The sequence below is a fragment of the Globicephala melas genome, chromosome 2 (assembly GCF_963455315.2).
Source record: "Globicephala melas chromosome 2, mGloMel1.2, whole genome shotgun sequence".
Lineage (NCBI taxonomy): Eukaryota > Metazoa > Chordata > Mammalia > Artiodactyla > Delphinidae > Globicephala > Globicephala melas.
Window position 1 is genome coordinate 93,316,393 of NC_083315.2, and position 19,964 is coordinate 93,336,356.

Below are 19,964 nucleotides of genomic sequence, written 5' to 3' on the forward strand. Positions count from 1 at the left end.
TGAGAATTTAAAAGAACCCATTTAATTTAGCAACAGAGAAGTCATTGGTGTGTACAAAATCCTGCAGTGAATAAACTCATGCATATGTTTTCTCATACACACACAAAAGTCACTGTTGAGTATCAGAAGAGGAATTCTGGTGGAGAGGCTGGAGTGGAAGCCACACTGGAACAAATTGAAGAGTAAATGAGAGACGAGGAAGCAGAGATGGCAGATGCAGAAGAGTTTGTCTGTGAATGGAGTTAGAACAATTGGGCAATAACTGAAGGTGGGTTGTGGGGGTCAAGGAAGGGTTTTCTTGAAGATGTAGGTAATAGTGGGTACACGTGCCTATGGGAGTGAGCCAGCTGAGAGGAAGAAAAGGACGCTTCAGAAGGGAGATGGGATGATCAAAAGAGCAAAGTCATAGAGAAAGAGGCAAGGGAGATGGTACCTAGGTAGCATTTTCAAACTCCTTTGTGCATGTACCCTCACAAAGAATATATTTTTAAAATGCACCCTCTTCATTTTTAGTTGATGCCTAAATTATTTCATAATTTTAAATAGTTGTAAAGGACCTATTTTCTGCTTGTTGTATATTGTGTATGTTCTTTATTCATTTCTAAACTTTTTTTTTTCTCTTGGTGTTTCATTTTGGATAATATCTATTGCTATGTCTTCAAGTCCACTAATCCTTTTTTTTTTTTCTAAAACGTCTAAACCGTTGATTCCATCCAGGGATTTTTCTTTTTTTTAATCAGACATTTTAGTTTTCATCTCTACAAATTCAATTTGGGTATTTAAAATATATATATATATTTTTTTTCTAAGTCTCTACTTAGCTATGTGAACATATGGAATACAGTTATAATAATGTTTGTATGTTCTTGGCTTTGCTCTCTCAAGGACTTCCTCAAGCAGAGCATTCTCAAGTAGTCCTTTTATTTGTTTTTCAGAAAATACTGCAGAGGGAGATGCCAGAGTAGGAGTCAGAATGAAGGAAGGGTCAACTGGGAAAGCGGAGGTTGGGGAGGCGAACTTGCAGACCTAAGGCTCCTTCTTAGGCTGATGAATATGAGGAGAGGAAAATTATGAAGAAGGAAGCCTTGAAACTGATTCCCTTAAAACTATCGTGCCCACCTACCTTCTAGAAAGTGTTCATGTCTCTGTGGGAATGCAAGCCCTAGTTGAAGGCCTCTCATGCAAAGTGTGTGAAGCCATTGCTGGGGCCATTACTGCTTCTTTCTTTGTAACAGAAGGGATGGGTTGAGAAGCCAGTAGGAGCACGGTAGGTGAGTTGGGGACTTGGTGCCTTGAAGGTGAGCACATTTCACTCTGATGCCTCCAGGTTTCCTCATGAATAATGAGTTTTTTGTCTACTGAAAGTCGGGGTGCAGGGAGGTGAAGGGCATCTGATGTCTGAAGCAGGTAGAGAAAGTATGAAATGATCATTGCAAAGAATGGAAACTAGTAACTGGAATGGAAGTAGCTAGGCAGGGCGGAGACTGCAGGTGAGGTTGGAGGTCATGGATTCAAATCTACGTCAGTCTGCCCAGCTGAGTGATATTCGTTAGCAATCCTGAAGCTCTTGTTTGATGTCTGTGAACTTGGTAAAATGTTGATCTTTTCCCTATGTTAAGGTCTAACATGAATAACCACACAGAGGCCTCATGATAACAAGTTTATCAAGGTCCTTCCCGGGCTCTTCAGTGCAAGGTGGCTTGGGACAGCCAGCCATTTACACAGCACACAGTGGCTTTCTTTTGTTTCTCATCTTCCCAGTGAATTGAGTTACAGCTTCTTCTCTTAAGCATAAACACCACTACACCTTGAGTTACTGTTGTCCCTGTGAACAAGGGTGAGGTTAGAAAGTGTAAGGAATGTCTGTTTTTCCCACCCCCAAGCAAATCTTTTTTTTTTTTTCAAGCAAATCTTGATGCATGGCATGGGTGCCAGAGAGCTTGTCATTGCCCACGTGTATTATCAAAGGCCAAGATAAGGCCACCATGGAAGAAAAGATCAGAAACTCTCCAATATGTCCTCTTTCCTGGTACCCCTCCCCCACCTCCCTGTCTTGTCATGCACTGGGAGAAGAAGGAGTTAGTTGGAGGAGCTGAGGGCATTTGGCTTATAAATCTCCTGTGAGATGTCTCTTTCAGAATCAGGCTCAAGCTGAGATATTGCCTAAATATCATGTTATGGGATGTGCCTGTAAAATCTAAGATTCTGCCGGTCAATTCAATCTCTAACATTGTCACCAGAGTGCCTCAGCCATGGAAAGATGGGTTTCCCCATAGTGACAAACTATTCCAAGTTACATTCTTAAAATATACGGTACACATACTCATGCTCTGGGTGTGAGTTCAAGGACCTGTGGCACAAATAGGAGAAATGACCTCAAGTCCCAAATGAGTGTTCATGCAGTGTCTCAGTGTTAAGAAAGCATTTCTTGAATGTTCCAGAGCCATCGTGAATGCTTTGACTGGTTTTCCCTTGCCTCACAGCATGCATCTAAGCCTCTCCCCACATGTGTCCAGGACCATACACTCACTGTAACCACCCATAATGATAATAATAGATCTGCTGAAACTCAAAGGAAATAGAAAGTGCTTCAAATCCCGCTTTCCGAAGTTGGGGCTAGAGAGGCGGGCGGGATTACCCACTGCTGTGGGAAGCCTGCTCTTCGTTCGGGGCACTCTGGGTGTGAGATGATGTTTTGGATTACCACTGGGTTCTTCCAGTCCTTTGGGCCCGCTGGTGTAAAGAACAAATCCAGTGGGTGTCTCGGCTGCTCTGACTCATCTGCCTTCCTGAAGGGTTGTGTGGCCACAGCCTGCCAGAAGGGGACCCTGCGGAGGGCCCTCAGTTGTGCCCAGATCCCTGATGCCCACCCCAGCCACCACTTCATGCTCTCTCGAACGTTTCACTGGTTGTGTTCAGGCCAGATTCCTGAAGCTCCAGTCCCAGACATCAACGTCTCCCCCTGCAAGACAAGAAAGAGGGCGCAGAGGAGCAGGTCCTTTTCGTCCAGGACCCTGCTGCCTTCCTACAACACAGGGCAGAAGAGCCGCGGTGCGTCATTGAGAGACCACTAAGACGCTGGACTCGCTGTTGAGTCAAGGCCAGACTTCTGCTTGTGCTCAGTAAGTAGGGCTCACCTTGCCCTCCCTCTGGCTGATGGTCCCAGACGAGACCAGAGCTCTCTCAGCCTGGCTGTGTGATAACAGAAGGATATAGTCCATGGTGCAGAGAAGCCAAGCCAGAGAGGCTGAATTCTACTCGGACATGAAGAGAGAGAGGTCTCAGCAGACCTCCAGGGAGATGGTCCAAGTTAGTCCTAGTCACTGTCTCTCCTTCCTGGTGTCGGGAGTCAAATGGGTATCATTATCTTGCAAAGGAGCCGACATTACCGGTCATTTCTGCCCACGGTCTTGTGTCTCTTCCACAACGCCCATATTTTCATTGGGGTTCTGGCCTCACTTCTTATGGGTTACTCGGAGTGGGAGGTAGGGCTCAACAATATAGGAAAAAAAAACCAAACACCCCCTGATTTGCCTCCAGCTCTGCCACAGACTGTCTCTTTGGCCCTAGAAAAGTCCTTCCTCTCTGTGCTACTCATCCATAAAATGACCTGCATCAGTGGTTTCGCATCACATTCTTCAGAGCCACCAGGAGCTTGAGGGGTTCCCCAGGGTCCCCTGAGAGGCCCAGTAGAAAGGGAGGCTGACCTGGCTCTGTACTCCCCCACCCCCAGCACCCACCAGAGTGGTTGCTTTTCATCTGCTTTATATACTGTTTCCACACAAGGATTCTTTGAAGAAAGGATCCTGAGGCTCCAAAGTTTGAAAACTGCTGGAATAAATGATTGTTAAGGTCCCTTCCAGTTTGAGATACTTGGACTTCTAAAGCCCAGCTCAAGTCGTTCCTCCTCCAGGAAGCCTTCCTGGTTACCATTCCTGGGTACTTGAGCTCCAGCAATAGTCATGGTGACAGGCCTATGGCCCTCAGCATGTGCTGCATGCTACTATCAGTGACCCATCGATGCCCGCATGTGTGTGTGAGCTGTTTCCCCAGCTAGAGAGTGAGCTCCTTAGGGCAGATGTCTGATTTTCCCTCCTTGCCTCTGTCCCCGTGTAGTGCCATAGGCAGAGTTGGTGTTCAGTAAACTTGCTGAAGCTCCAGGTGTCGTGAGCTCTCATGTGGGATAATACCTTCCAGAGAGACCTTTGCTTTGGGGAGGGGGCAGTCAGCCTTTGGTCTGCTGAGTGCCCCTAGAGAGACCTGTCCTTAGGAAGCTGGGACCTTGACCTGCAAAACAGCTTCAGACTTACACACTCCTAAAGAGGGCAGCCCTGAGTTCCTGCCTTAATTGAACTCTTCTCAGCCTCTACTGCCCTCAGTGCGTCTCCTGGCAGGGACTCTCCACACATTGTGGCCACTGAAGAGGACTCCTCCTCTTGACCCTGAACCTGGGAATCAGAACAGCCAGGATGCCTTATGGATGGTAGGCTTCTCAGCTGGAGCTGGAGGGAAGCACGAGGGAGATGGGGAGGAACTCCAGGCTTGCTCAGAACGTAGCTCTTTCTGGAGATGGAGGCCTAAAGCGAGGAAGGAGGGGAGTTTACCGAGAGGCATCTGCGAAGGCAGGTTGTTAGAGATTGTCAGAGACCAAAGATCAAGACAGCCACAGGCCAACGTCCCTGGGGCAGGTAGACAGGAGGAGAGTGGCAGTTGTGGTGGAATGAGTCAGGAAGCCTGTTCTGCCATTTACTATCTACGCGACTTTGTGTAAATCACTTAATCTTACCTAGTCTCAATGTCTTTACCTGTAAACTGGCGGCAAAAGGACCTGACCAACTGTAGGCTAACCCATACAGAAGTGGTGAGATTCCCAGGACACGATGGGTGTAGAAGTGTTCTGCAAACTAAAAGATGCAGGACGTAAAGGATTCTTATTGTTGTCAACAGGGGAGAGGACCCTTCCATGTCAATGCAGCTCCCCATGAGGGACCGTCAGCAATTTAGGGGTGCTCAGAGGCCGACCATTCCTCCTCCTCCACTTCACTGCCAGCAGCCATCTCTGCCTGGTCTTGACAAATTCCTGGTCAGACTGAGGACTGTGAGGGACACAGGTAGTTAAGGACAGAGGGCCCAGCCCAATTCTGGCCCAGAGAGGATCCCCAAAGAGAAGGAAGTGTCCTGATAAAAAGCCTCTGAAAGGTGTGAGGTCCAGGAGGCTGCTGAGGCTTCCCAGGGCTCTTTTGGTTGGTGAGGTGCCCTGGCTGGGTCCCTTAGTCCCACTGACCTTCTTGTCACTTGGCATGGGGGCCAGGTCAGCCTCCCCTGATATACGGAGCTACGACTGTGGCCTTCCCCGTTCCAGAGGGTGGGTCCTGGTTGGCACTGTGGGGCAGACGAGCCCTTAGCAGGTCACTAGGAGAGCTTGGCGTTTCACTCCAAAGACCACCCCCCCGCACCCCCCACTGAATCCTCTAGATGTGGGGAGGAAGCAGAAGCCCCTACCAAGGCTGGATCATCTGGCAGGGTTCAAAATCCACAGCTGGAGAGTGAGACCCCTCCCCGCTGATGTGAGGAAACACCAACAGGCTCTAGCCTGCTGCTGCCCCTGCCTTGTCACCCCCGACAGGCTCTGGGCCCCAGTCCGGCCTCTCGGGGCCCCCCTCAGCTGCTGTAGCCTGAAGTGTGGGTGCTGGGCCTGCGCACCCAAACGTCTGGCAGATCCGGCTGGCTGTTGGGCAGCACCACAGGGCTGCCATCCCCTGGCCCGCCACGGCCCTTCCAGGATGAGCTGCTCTGGTGGGAGGCGGGCAGTGATGGGTCGTACACGGTCTCCCTCAGCGCCAGCCACAGCGTGTCCCGCTTCCCATTCAGCTGGCCCCGCTCAGGTACTGTTTGCTCAGTTTCATCCAGGTCCTCTGGAGAGGCACCCACGGAATCTGGCACACGGGCACTGGGCTCAGAGGTGCTTAGGCAGGTCTCGTCAGAGACACTGAGCCCCTCCAGGGTGCTGGCTGAGGAGCAGAGGCACTCAGGAGGCTCTGCGACCTGGGGCTTGGGCTTGGGGGAGTGGGCTGGGGCTTCTGGTGATGCCTGCACAGGCTCAGGCTTCTGCCCTTGGGAGTCCTGCCTGGCCCGGGTTTTGGGGCTGGGGCCAGCCTGCTTATAGGGGGAGGAGGTCTGCAGGGCTGGGCACTGGCTGAAGAGCGCCTGGTGGTCCAGGAACACCTCCCTTGGGGAGGTAGGGGCTGGTGGGAGCCGGGAGCAGCAGGGGCCATCATGCAGCTGTAGATCCTCAGAGAGCACTGAGGGCCGGTGGGACAGCTTGCTGGTGGCTGTACTAGTGTCAAAGCTGGGACTCCGGCGTCGTGCCAGGGGCTGTAACTCGTACTGCTCTGGACAGGACCCAGGCGCCCCTCCCACTGGCCCTGGTCGTTGGCGGCCTGCCTTCTCCCCTCCAGGCTCCCCAGTTCCGGCGTCCCATGGCAGGTGGGCACAAGGCCAGAGGATTTGTCCACAGTTCTTCTCTGGTCCAAAGAAACAGCAGAGAGATTGGAAGAAGAAGCTGGCGAAGCCGCAGCTGACGCACTTCACCATCATGAGGACGATGCCCAGCTTGCGATAGAGCAACACCGAGGCAGGCAGCATGAGCACACCGGCTGCAAACAGGGCTGCAGCCCCCACCGCCGTGGCGCAGCTGGTCTGGCGCAGCGAGAAGGCCACGCGGCTCAGGCGGTCAGGGTGTGGGCACAGGTGATAGGAGATGCAGTAGTTGACGGTGAAGTCGACCGAGAGGCCCACAGAGGCAGAGAGAAAGAGGGCCTCAGCAGTGTTGAGCTGCCACTCGAGCAGAACCAGGAGCCCCACCGTGAGCAGCACGGTGCCTGCCACGGCTGCCACAGAGAACAGGCTAAGTGGAACATTCCAGGTGCCCAGCAGCAGTGTGGCAAAGGCCAGCGCCAGGGCCAGGCCCAGCACCACAGCAGGCTCGGTGCTCAGGCTGTGCTGCAGGCTGTACAGCTCCAGACGGCTGGTGAACCAACCCCGGCGCAGGCCGGGGGGTGCCCTGCCCAGCTCTGCTGCCAGCCAGTAGCTGACCTCAGTGTAGAAGTGGTGGGCCTGGCTGTAGTCTGGACTATACTGGAAGTTGGTCTGGAACTGCAGGACCAGGGCAGCCAGGCCGCCCTGGGTATTGAAGCGGGCTCCCAGGTCCCGGGTGCTCTCGGGGCCTTGCTCCAGAGCCATCATCTTGAGGCAGTGCAGGAAAAGCTGGGGGGCCCAGGGGAAGCCCGAGTGGCCACAGCAGAGGCCAGGCCCCAGGCGGGCGCAACCGGGGCTCTCCATCCAGCGCCGGAGGGCCTCCACGAAGCACAGCGTGGGCCAGCCCTCTGGCTGGGCCCCAAAGAAGCTCTGATTCCGAGCTCCCTGGCAGAGTGCCAGCAGCCAGCGCTGCGCCTCAGGACCGCTGGCCGAGAAGGCAGGGTCACTCACCAGAGAGCTGTTGCTGCGAGGGTCCAGGGGATCGCCAGTGTCCACCGGCAGGATGCCCCACACCAAAACCACAGGCATGTGGCCGCCCTCACCCTGAGGCAGCCGCTCGAACAGAAACTGCTGACGGTACTCAGCGTCGAAGCGTTCGAAGGGGTGGCTGGGCCGGAAGACCTGGCCGCGGGGCGGCGGCAGCGTGGGCAGCCGCAGGCGGGGGCTGACGCCGGCGATGTAGGCGCCCCCCGCCGCCAGCGCGGCGAACCAGCAGATCCAGATGTAGCGGAACTTGATGACGCCGCAGGGCAGAAGGCGCTGGAAGAGCAGGCGCGAGGTGCTGGCGGCCGCCCTCCTTAGCCCGCGGAGCCGCCGGTGCAGCGCCAGCGCCAGTCGCCGGGGCGCGCTGCCGCCCCACGGGCCGCGCGCCCGGGCCGCACAGCCGCGCGCTAGGTAGCGCTCGTGGAGCACCGCGGAGGAGGGCAGCCAGGCCAGCGTGAGCGCCAGGTGCGCCAGCACAGCCGTGCCCATGTAGAGCGCGAAGCAGCGGACGGCGGGGAGGCGGCTCAGGTAGCTGGCGTAGAAAGCCGCGCCCGTGGTGAGGCCCGAGACTAGCAGCAGGTAGCCGAAGTGGTGCATGGTGCGGCCCACGCGCTGCGCCAGCCCCCCGGAGGGCAGCTGGCTCTTGCTGAGGCGCCAGAGGTCGAAGAAGATGAGGGTGTGGTTGGCGCAGACGCTGCTCAGCAGGACAAGGGCCGCCAGATTGACGAAGGGGAAGTAGGCCATCCGGAAGGCCACTCGGTAAAGAAAAAAGGCAAGCAGCAGGGAGCCCAGCACCCCCAGTAGCACCATGAGTGTGAGGAAGAGGGAGCGCAGGTAGAGGGCGATGCTGAGGAAGATGGCGGCCAGGGCCAGCAAGGGGTACACCGTATCCTGGGCCAGGTAGTGCCTCAGCAGCTCCTGCTTGAGGCCCAGGTCCATGCCAGTGATGGATGTGTAGTTGTCGGAGAGCCCCCAGGGCACGGCTAGGCGGTCCAGGTAGATGCCCATCATGGAGGCACCCTTCGGGGTGGGCAGGAAGAGCAGGCTGTACTTGAGGGAGGGCACCTGGTAGTCAGCCGTCTGGGGACTCAGAAAGTCCCTGTCCAGCAGGAAGTGCAGGAGTTGGTAGACAGCACTGCTCCGGGAGCACTTGGTGGGAACCTGGGCACAGCGCGGGGGCTTGTCCTTCCCGGGTCCCAGACAAGAGGGCACCAGGGCACCACGGTGATAGTAGAGGGCACAGGCCCGCAGCAGGGCCAGCGTGCGGGCTGTGTCGGCTTGAGTAGTGTCCAGGCAGGAGGAACGATTGGAGAGCACGGCCACATAGTTGCCCAGGGACCAACTGGGGCAGCACTCGTTGGCTGCTGTACGCTGGCACAGAGCCCCAAAGCTGGTATGGGAGCGGACCTATAGGACACACACAGCACGAGAGAGCTCAGGGGCAGTGCAGGGGCCCAGGTTTCCCCAGCGCTGTCCGAGGCCCTCTCACCTCCTTTCAGGCTGCAGGGCAGAGGCAGAGAGGTATCTTGACTGCCCAGCAAAACCTGACTGGTCAGGCCCAGGTTCCAGCAGCTACGTCTTGACTCTGTCAAAGAGGAGCCTCAGGAATGCGGCCCCAGGCCTCTGCCTGAGAGGTCTTGCCCTAAGGGCCCCAGCAGGTCACACACCCCAACTCTGCACTGCCTGAGACAGAAGTAGGAGTGGAAGTGGCAGCCACAGATGGAATGGGGCCAAGTGTCCAGGGAACTGGACAGGTGGGAAAAGTGGAGGCCAAAACATTCCAGGATCAGGGTCACGGCCAAACCCTAGCCCCCTATCTCTGTCCAGTGGTCTGCTTAAACCTTGTGAGGGATAGGGCTGTTTCTTTTTCAGACCTCATGCCTGTTTTTCTCTCCCACCCTGATGCTGACATTACAATAGCTGGTGTAGTTACAGAGAATGCTAGCCTGGGAATCAGAGGCCCTGTACTGCCATCAACTGGATGTATGGCGTTGGGCCTGAGATCATGGTGACAAGAGTAACATTTATTGAGAGATCACTATTGTCAGTCATTATGCTATATTTTTTACAAATTCTACCTTGTTTCATTGTCACAAGACCCCTATGAGGAAACTACCATCATTCCCATTTTATATATACAAAGACCGAGGCACCGAGAGGTTGAGAAATGTGTCTGAGGTCACACAGCCAAGGAGTATTAGAGCTGGCCTTGAATTCAGGCATCTGACTCCAGAGCACATGTTCTTTAAGCCTAGTGGTGTTCACACTGTTTTTAGTAGCGAAACTTTCTGCAGATGTTATAGCACATGGTTCTCCAGTTAGCATGACTGGATCTGCAGCGCTTGGGTTGATGGGGGCTGGGGGCCTTGGGCCGGGGCCTCCTCAACAGCTCTTGAGGCTCCTTTTCAGGACCTTTCGAAAATCCCCAGGCTCTGCAGGGTCTGTCTTCCAGCACCTGTGTCTTGGCTCTTCTGGAAACAGCTGACTCTTCTCTCCCTGCCAACCCAGAACCTCTCAGCAGGGTTGCAGTAATTTTCTAAGCAGGGAATGCTCTCTCCTAGTCCAGGCTGGGAGTCCTGGCTCAGCTGTATTTCCTTATGCTCAGGTCCCTGGTGTCCCTGGTTCCCCCACCCAGCCCCTGGCACCTCCCTAGCCAGCTCACCTGATCCTGTTCCATGCGACACATGGAATGGATGGCGTGCAGGTTCCACAGGCTGCCCGCTGAGGTGGACATGAACACCAGCTGTGCATAGCTCTTCTCTGCAACACACCGCCCACAGCTCACCCTTTGGCCCCAGGTCCTGGGCCCACCAAAGGGAAGATGCTTACCCAGGGCCATATGAGGTTTAGAGTCCCAGGAGCCTGAAACCTGTGCCTGCCTGCCTGATCCTGGGCCTGCATCCCTCCCCTGTGGCACACCCCCATCCAGCTTGCCCCTACCTGGCTGGAGCACCTGAGACCTGCCTCATCCTCCCAGCTCTAACTCAACTTCCTTGGCTTGAATGTGACTGGCCAGGCTCCTTCCCCTTCTGTTTGCCCAAATTTGTTCTCCTGGGCCCTCCTGTTCTCGTAGGTGGGGAGGGGGTAACCACCATTAAAGCCAGGAACTGGCCAGGCTGCAGCTTACCAGGGGGGCCACAGAAGAAGCTCTCCTGCCCTCTGGCCTCCAGGGGCTCCACCATCCTCCGAGGCCGGACCATGCCCTCCTGGGCACTGCTCCAGGGTGTGGGGCTCAGAGTGGTATGGGGGTTTGAGCTGAGGCAGAGAGAAAATCTATGCCAGGCCCTCTGACCTGCCTTCGGCCGCTCTCTGGAGGCCTCGTTCTTTCCCCGGTTCCCCCCAGCAGTGGAAAGATGGGAACCCATTACCTGTTCAGCTCAAGGTCTGGAGAAAGGGAAAGCAGCTTCTTGGGGCCTGTGAGGGACTGCAGTGCTCTCCAGACCACTAGCTTGCGCCCAATGTCCGTGTCCCGAGGCTCAAAGCCCTGCAGGGAGGAGGGCAGAGAAGATCAGGCCGGCAGGAGGGGGAGTTCTCCTTCTCCCTTCTCGGCTCTGCCCCTTTGGGTCCCTGGAGCAGGGAAGGCTGGCCCGCCTGCCTGGATTGTTGGACACGAGGATCACCTCTATACCATCTCCCAGCTCTCTCTGGAGAGCCCATTGCTGCCTCCCCACTCCCAGCTGCGCCACTCCCATTTTCTGCCCCAGACTGAGCTGAGGTGGCCAGGCCTGGGGGCCCATCCCTCCCCTTGGTCCCTCACCAGTAAGGGCTTGGAGAAATCGGGTAGCTGGCCTCCCAGCAGTCCAGCCAGGGTGCAGAGGAGGATGACAGCCAGACACAGCAGCAGCACGGCCACTGGCCACTCAGCAATCAGCTGGGAATAGCTGGGAAAGAGGAAGAGATCCCACATGAATTAGCATTGGGTGTGATAGCAGGGAATGCGGGGGCTTAGAAGCTACCAACAAGGGATGGTGGGGCTAAACTGGGGACTGGCCTGGTGACCCCTAGGGCTCCAGAGAAGGGCCAGGCCTACCTCTTTGGCATCTGGAAGGCCCGTACCTGCCTGTGGAAGAGAAGAAAAGACACTTGCTTGCTAGAGTCCTCTTGTAGGGTGGGAGGTTGGGATGGGGGTGGAGGATAGAGGAAGATGGCATCAACCCTTTTAGGCTTTCCCACTCCCAAGCTCCAACGCTTCCTTCATCTTCCATCCAGGCTGCCTCCTCCATCAGACGCAGGGGACATCCTGGGCTGCCTCCTAGTGATGGAGTCCAGAGTCCGGGGGGGGGGGGTGTCGACCCCACTTTTAAGCCCTGCCCCACCTTCCAGGGCAGCTGGCAGGCTGCTGGACCCCTCCTTACCTGACGCTGACCACATGGTGCTGCACAGATGCCGGCTTCCAGGCCCCATCATGCTGTGAGGGGGCTGGGGAAGGGCTGAGGCTGGAGCCATGGGAGCACAGCGCTGCCCGGTCCCCAAGCCCTGGAAGGGAGCTGCCCCCCCGGTATTCCTGTGGTGCCCGGGGATAGGTAAAGTGGGCAGGGGCCAAGGGGCTGGATGGGCCCACAGGATGAAGGGTGGAAGTTCCTGGTGGGGGTCCCGAAGAACTGGAAGGGTCCTCAAGGGGGCAGCTGTGGAGGGCGCCGCTTCTCTCTGGGCTTGCCTCAGGGGCCACAGCCTTGCTCTGGGACCTGGGGAGAGAGGAGACAGGGAAAAAGGGGGTGGGAGACAGCGGTGGTCCACACCGTGCAGCAGCCTTGCTCAGTGAGCTGAGACGGACGGAGCTCAGGCTGTTCTATTCCTAGGCCTGGGGAGAGGCAAGGAGGGTGGAGGCTCTGGGTCTACACCCCCAGCCTACTTCTTGGGGTTCACTGTCTCATTCACTCATCTGCTAATGTACCTCAAAACACATATGATCTTATTTACTCCTTTAAAAACCATACCGGGGAAGTACTTTCTTTCTTTTATAGATTTGAAAGCTGAGGTTCAGTGAGCCCTGAAGAGCTGGACCTTGAACCCAGTTCTGACTTGCAGACCTGTGCTCTTTCTGCTGTAGTTGTCTCTTCATCCTCTTGTCAGACGTTTATTGAGCACCTGCTGCACTTTTGTTCCCACCTTAGAGCCTTTGAGCTTTCTTTGCCCTCTGCTTGGGGTGTTCCTCCACAGATAATTGCACGGCTCACACCATTACCTTCTTAGAGAAGCCCTCCCTGACTACCCTCTCTAAATAATCATCCACCAACTCCTATCCCCCTACCTACTCTATATTTCTTCCTAGCATTTTCCACAACTGGACGTTGTATTATATATTGTCATGTTTACTGCCTGTCTCTCCTATGGAACGTGAGCTCCGGGAGAGCAGGGCCTCGTGCATTTGTTCATCTGTGTCCCCAGTGCCTTGAGCAGCACCTTGCACACCGAAGGTGCCCCAGGGATGTTTGCTGAGTGAAGGCTGAGTGCTGGACGGGCTGCTAATAGTGATGCCAGGATGAATAAAGCCCAGTCCTTGTCCTCCAGGCACTCATGGTAGGTGGGCGATGTGCAGGGGCCACCATGTTGAGTGTTGTGAGAGGGCAAGTCACACAGGACTGAAGGCGCCCAGAGGAGGGCCCAACTTTGACAGGGGTGGGGGGGTCAGGGAAAGCTTTGCAGAGGCAACCACTTCCTTTTCACCAAGCCTGGGCCTTGGGGCAGGAGGTTTGCTCTGCAACAGTGTACACAGTTGGGAGAGGGAGTTGGGACCCCCAAGGAGCTTGCCAGGGAGGAGTCAGCAATAGATTCCTCTTTCCAAATTATGCATGAGGGCAGCACTCTGTGCATGGACCCAGCCCCACTCCTTGGGTGCAGGCAGAGGTGGAGTCCCACCCCAGGGGCAGGATTGCCAGACCTGGGGTAGGAGAAGATGGCCACAGAACAGAGTGCCTGAGGGCCATGGCGGGTTCCCAAGGGGTTCTGGGCCCTCCAGCGAGTCTCCTTTCTTCCATCCGCCTGCTACAACTTGCATAGCTCCCATGGGAGAGCCAGGTCTATGCCGAGCAAACCCTGGCTTCCAGTCTTGCCTGCTGCACTGCTGAAGGGGCCGTGGGCCAGAGTCCTGGCTGTGGTGGCACATGGACATTGCCCACAGAGGCTGGGTTCTGCCCAGAGACCAAGTAGAGGACCTGGAAAGAATAGGCAAGCTCCTCCTCTTCCTCCCAGAAGGCTGGATGGCAGACAGTCAGGGGGTGGGGTATAATTCTCATGCTTGGACTAAAATAGGGGAGCAGTGGAGGTGGGGTCCTGGCTCCATCATCCTTTAACTCTGGGGTCTTGGGAAAGACACACAATTCTTGGAGCATTGGCGTCCTTGTCTGCTGAGTGAGGGTACGATGATAACGCCTCCCTCTCAGGTTTAGTATGGGCATTAACTGAGGTAACACATGTGAGGTGCCTGGCGTGGAGCCTGGCATGTGGAAGATATTTACTTTCCTGCCTCTTCCCACACTCAGTGCTGCAGGGAGTGTGCAGTTTAAGAAGTATATTTATATTTACAATTCGACCTCTTTAGGCACCTCAGATAATATATCTCCATTTGAGAACTTCTCACACCTTGAGAATCTCACTACATATATAATTATAAGTACTTTTCTTTTTGTTATCCAGAAGCAGCATCAGAATTTGTTTCATGATTTAAACCACTGATTTTTTTTTCTTACTAACTCAACACTTAGAAAAATAGGAATTTGACTAAACTTGTTCTCAAGCAAGACCTCAGAATACCCCATAAAGTTAATGACACAGCAACCAGTGTCCTTGCAGATAAAATAGCTTATGGGCCCATCACCATGGGCCAAAGGGAAGCTGGAAAAATGACCGGGGTTCATGTGTATAAGTGTGGACATCTACTTCTTTAAGATTTTTATTCTGCAGGTCTTTTTTGAGCACCTGCCACATGCTGGGCACTGTGCTTGGCCTGGGTTGGATCCTGAAGGCATGAAGGTGACCCATTAGTCTTGGTCTCCCTCTTTAGAGCAGGGCCTGCTTTCCGCAGTCAGGAGGGTGGGGCAGCCAGGGTGCCTATTTCAGCTGCGCATGGTCTTAGAGCACTCACTGAGCTTTGGGCTTATCCTAGGAGCCAGGCCCCCACTTGGAGTGTCAGTTTCTTTTTCATTAAGGGAAGCCAGCACTCCAGGCCGTGCTGGCAGAGAACAGGAACTCCAGTTGTCCTTAACCAGTCTACCAAATCTCATAAGCCACCCCCTTCCTTAGCAGGCTCCTGTTCAAGGGGGATTCCAGCATCCACCATTGGTTTGCTTCTACTGGGGTGTCCCTTGCCCCAGCCCCTTCCTCTCAATCCCTTCTATCCCTCTCCAGGGACCTAGGATCAGCTGCTCCCAAATCTCACCCTTCATGACCGTGCCCATCATTGTGAATGTGGCAGAATTTGAAACTTTCCACATTCCGACTGCTGTAGAACCGGGAGTTTGTCTTGACCCTCCCAAGGAGAAGAGGCAAACTGTTCTCAGAATAAAAGCTTTCTCCTGCCAGCCGCTGCTGCCCTCTATTTTCGGAAGACCTAGTAATAGTTAAGCACCCCTCGCCTTGCCTCCCCGGGGGGCTTTCATTCTCACCCTCTCAGTTCCATGGCTCTGACTAGGATGAGCGATTTCCTGGGCCACCTGCCTGGGCCCACTGGTCTGTAAGCTAAGTGATTGAGGCAGGCAGGTAGGTTAATGGAAAGTGATGACACAGGCCTCACTCATGGCCAAAGTCACAGCAGTCAGGGCCTGGCTAATAGTGCCCCAGACACCTCTCTTGGGAGCCCCGTGAGCGGAAAATGTACATGTGTATTAACCATGCCCCCAAGTCCACAGACACGTAGCCATATGGACATCCATGTGACCCTGCGGAGTGGCCAGGACAGATGAGGGAGCAATTCACGCCACTAGGAAAATAAAAAGGTAATTTTAAAAACACAAAGAATGGGGCTTCCCTGGTGGCGCAGTGGTTGAGAGTCCTCCTGCCGATGCAGGGGACATGGGTTCGTGCCCCGGCCTGGGAGGATCCCACATGCTGCGGAGCGCCTGGGCCCGTGAGCCATGGCCGCTGAGCCTGTGCGTCCAGAGCCTGTGCTCTGCAAGGGGAGAGGCCACAACAGTGAGAGGCCCGCGTATCCCAAAAATAAAAACAAAAATAAAACACCACAAAGAATGAACTATTTCAAATTGCCCTGTTGTCAATGCATTAGTAAAGGTGTGTGTGTGTGTGTGTGTGTGTGTGCGCGCGCGCGCGCACGTGCTATCTTATTCACTCCCCAGAGTGCTACTTAGTTCAGCCGGAATGTATTTTTGTTTCTTGGATTGAAATGAATCCCTTTGCCTGATTTGTCCAGGGTCTCTGGGGAAGTGCAGAGAGGGGCCAGAGGTCTCAGGGAGTTGCTAGAAGAGAGCAAGTGATTCCTGTGCCCAAGTATGACCCACACGTGCAGGGGAAGTGAGCAGACCAGATAGGGCTGATCCTTGGCAAAATATCCAAGGTAGCAAATGACTCTCCAGTCCCTTCTAGGCATGCTCCTGGCCCCTGCCCTGTCCTGTCACTGTCTCTGCCTTGTCCATACTTGGCTTTTTGGTCAAGCCATAGTTCCAGGCAGCCCCCTGGTCCAGGGAACACATTAATCCTGTGTACCATCCTGTTGAAGAAAGTTCTGTGGCTTTCAGACTGAAACGTGGCTAAATCTACCCAGGCTGATGTGTCAACATAGTGGGAAGAAAACATTTCCCTCCACTTGTGGGGTCTCCTCTTCACTCAGGTACAGAATGCACATTTTAACTGGGGCAGTCTGAAGACAATGTGTCCACCTCTGCTTTTGCCCCCAAAGAATGCTTCCTATTTCAGTCCAGGCAGGAGAGAGAGGCGGTGTCATGTCAGGTGAGGGATTCTGGGGGCGGCAGACCAGGCAGGGCACAGAAATTGCACCATATTGCTACCTGGCTGGGCTGTTCCCTCACACATATGGTGGAGGAAGGGAAAGGAGAGGCACCAAGATCTGGGCCCGCAGCGGGAAGATGTTCCTTCCGTCCCGCCAGCCTGGTGCTCCTTCAGGGACGGTACTGACCGCAGCCTGAGCCTCAGAGCCTGCCCACGCAGCGCCTCAGAAGAGTGCAGGTGGCTGCCACACGTGGGGACTCGAGCCTACACGTGCGCAGCTGGCCATGTGGGGCAGACTGGAGACAGACGGTGATGGACAAAGACAGATCCTACCTAGCTTGGAGACCGGGTGTCTGCCCTCCCCCCAGGACACACCTTGGCGAGTCTCCCGTCTACAGTACACGCGCACCCTCGACCACATTGACTCGCTGGAACCCGGACTGAGGCTGCTGCAGGCTTGGGGCTTACAGAGAAGACGCGGGGGCAGGGCCTACAGGGAGGGGCTCTGGAGGCCGGAGGGGCTGGGGATACCGGGGCCTTAGAGGAAAGGTAGGAACAGTGGGTGGGGCAGGTCCTGGGGGCGGTGAGGGCTAAGCGGGCTGACAGTAGGGGGTATCGGGAGAGAGAAAATTGACCCGGCAGAATGAGGGCGTGGCCAGGGGGCAGGGAGTCTGGAGGCCCCAGAGGGGCTCTAGATGGGGCTGGGGACTGAATGGGACGACATATGGCGGCTACTGGGGATACCTGGGCCGGGGATTCTGGGAAGGTCTGCGAGCTGGGTCTGCGGAGCAGTCCGCCCCTACCTGTCCGGGGACCTGCCGTCTGGAGCCAAAGGCTCCCCCTCGGGCCGCTGCTCCCCTTCCAGACCCGGGCCGGGAGCCGGATCGTTGCTGCCGCTGCCGCTACCGCCGTCCATGCCCGTGGGCGGCGCCGCTGTCCGGGCGCTGGTGCTGAAGTAGTGGCGGCGGCGGCGGCGGCGGCGGCGGCGGCGGCGGCGGCGGCGGCGGCGGCGGCGGCGGCGGCGGCGGCGGCGGCGGCGGCGGCGGCGGCGGCGGCGGCGGCGGCGGCAGGGGGCGGCTCCTGCGCACGCGTCGACGCCAAGCGGGTCGATCGCTGGGCGGGGCCGATGAGGAGCCCAGCCAATGGGCGCGGCACCGGGGGGCGGGGACAGGGGCTTCCCGCCGCGCCGCTGCCCGAAGGCTCGCTGTCTTTAAGACCCCCGGGCTGGAGTTGTGGGCCCTTCTACTCAGGCCAGGTCTGAGAGCTGCTGTTAGGAGTCTGTGCAGTAGTTCGCACATCGGCCTTTCCTGGGGGGCATCCGTCTTCCCGTGAGGGACCAGGAAACGCGACCCCAGGCACCGTGTAAAGAGCCTCATAACTTGTAACACAGACTCTTCCAGCCCCAAAGAGGGAGCAGCTCCATGCCGGCACTTCACTGCTCCGGACGCTGAGGGGTTGAGAGGTTGGGCTACTTTTAGACTCACATTTGTCTCGGCTCCGCTCAGCGTCCCCCCTTTCCTTCCCAGTAAGGCTAGGCACCTGCTCAAGTTGGGTCTTCACGTTGGTCTGGACCTGGTTCTGCGCCCCTCAGTTGTGGAGCCTGGATTCTGTTATTCAAGTGCAGAGTATGGCCGGGGAGAGGGACAAGAGAGACACTCAGAGAAGCCCCAACTCTCTCTTATAACCACCCCACTTTAGCCTGGAAGGTACCCAGTAGCCACTCATTCCAGGGCGCTTGCTGCTTCCCCTGTTAGGGAATGGCTGTGAGAGAGGGGCGGTGTGATGGGCGGTGGAGAGGCCGGGCTAGAGGGCTGTTACCATAGCTCTAGAACAGATACGGGCCCTGTGAGAAGCCTGGGAGATGGGGAGCGGAGAGGATCCCAGACGTGGAACTTGGATGGGCAGAAGAGGTTTTACAGTAAGCAGACTCTCTGTGTGTGTGGTAGGTGCCTTGGCTGAAGCATGCGGCTGGGGGGAGAGTCAGAACCCAGGAGTGACTGGACTATGGGTATCCCTAAATTGTGTGCAAACCGTGTGCAAGGCATAGACCAGTAGGCATGAGGGTGGGAGAGTCTAGAGGTGTAGAAGTGGTGGCCCTGCCCTGAGTAGCTTAGTTTGGTGAGAGAGATAAAAAGCCAGCCCGTTAATTGATGCCAACTGGGTAGGGTGTGGTTGGGCCCATGTGATGGTCGATAGGAGCTGCAGAGGAGGGGGCAGTGTGCAAAGACAGAGAGGACCTCACTCATCCTAATGGGCTTTAGGGAAGCCTTCATGTTGATGGTGGAGCTTCAGCTGGCTTGGAAGGAAGGCATTCCTGACCTGGGGGTGAGGTGGAGGTGGTGGTGGGGAAACTGTGCAAAGTTTAAGAGGCTGGAAATTTCTATGTGTTTTCAGGGGATAGTGAGAAATAACATCTGGAGAGTTAGGGATCCATTGAAGGCTTCTGACCTGTAGGGTGAGGCATGTAAGATGGAACCTTGGAAGGCCCACCAGGTCTGGGTATATATGATGGGATGGATGTGATGAGACCATACTTGAGATTGAGACCCTTTGATGGGGGGTGGGGCAGAAGTGAAAACAAAAGGAGGGGTGACCTTATTCAACCGTATGCTATGGACACTACTGAGAATGCCTGACTGGGTGCCGATTTTCACAACTAGGGAACTCAGAGACCACTGGGCCCCCTGAGTGCCAGTTTGGATGTGAAGGAAGATAGGCTCTTTTAAGGTAGAACATGGCCTCCAGGAGGCTGTTTATTAGATCCAGAAGATTCTGGTTCAGGCCCCACGCCAGGTCATGCTCTCCATTCTTATGTCCTGTTTCTTCTGCTTCCTCAGTGATGTGGGCCAGTGGGGTGCCCACAGGGCCCTGGGGGGTGGCCCCGCATAGGACAGTGCCCTGGTTCAAGGTGGGAACCTGGAGGATGGTTGCCATGCCAGGGGGTGCCCACCACCATGGCAGTGCCCAGGGCCAGGGCCGTGACCATGCCCGCCACCATGGCAGGGCCCCTGTGGAAAGCCGGATGAACAATATTAGAGTCAGAGGTCAGTGCCAATCTTACCTGCAGTCAACTATCCCTCTCCCTTCCCCTTCCCCCTCTCCAGCCCCTACTCTAGGGGACTCAGGATTCCTGGGCACTAGCAGGGGCTCATTGTGGAGGTCGGGAGACAGGGATAGCAAGTGACTGCTCCTAGCCCTGGGCCTTTTGCCTTGATGAAACCAGAGCACAGAGCAGACACAAGGGGAGGAACCTAGATCCATTGGGTTACATTCCTTTAGCTGAGATATGACTCCCAGTCTCTGGACCTCAGTTTATTTTATCTGCAATGAAGAAGCAGAATTATCTCATCTTCTCTCTTCCCTCACCCAGGAACCCATGCAGAGTGATTAGAGGTTTTGCCATGCTGACTACTTAGAAGTGAACGTGGGGCTGGGGGAGGCTACAGAGGAACACGGTGAGGGCCAGGGGCAAGGAGGAGACAGGAGGCAGGGTGAGGGGAGATGCGGGAGCCAAGGAGAAGGAGAGGCAGCTGGAGGGTGGG

At 55.8% G+C, this 19,964-nt stretch overlaps 1 protein-coding gene and 1 long non-coding RNA gene across 3 annotated transcripts in view; one reads left to right on the forward strand and one right to left on the reverse strand.

The window, feature by feature from the left end:
• On the reverse strand, positions 1–17,417 carry DISP2 (dispatched RND transporter family member 2). 2 transcript variants are annotated; one of them, XR_009563037.1, is made up of 9 exons: positions 17,226–17,417; positions 11,877–12,206; positions 11,552–11,581; positions 11,279–11,402; positions 10,890–11,005; positions 10,649–10,776; positions 10,184–10,281; positions 2,705–8,928; positions 1–1,825 (listed from the first exon to the last, which is right to left on the reverse strand). XR_009563037.1 is itself a non-coding variant. In XM_030843056.2 (8 exons), the coding sequence occupies exons 1-8, from the start codon at positions 17,336–17,338 to the stop codon at positions 5,662–5,664; spliced, it is 4,206 nt and encodes a 1,401-aa protein (XP_030698916.1). In that variant the 5' UTR covers positions 17,339–17,417; the 3' UTR covers positions 1,867–5,661. The 2 variants fall into 2 exon arrangements, 1 of the variants encoding a protein (XP_030698916.1); XM_030843056.2 differs by lacking the exon at positions 1–1,825 and having other exon boundaries at positions 1,867–8,928.
• Positions 16,477–19,964, forward strand: part of LOC132596856 (uncharacterized) — an 11,646-nt gene continuing 8,158 nt past the window's right edge. Inside the window, exon 1 of the long non-coding RNA XR_009563039.1 lies at positions 16,477–16,971. This is a non-coding gene — a long non-coding RNA (uncharacterized lncRNA). The remainder of the gene's footprint in view (positions 16,972–19,964) is intronic.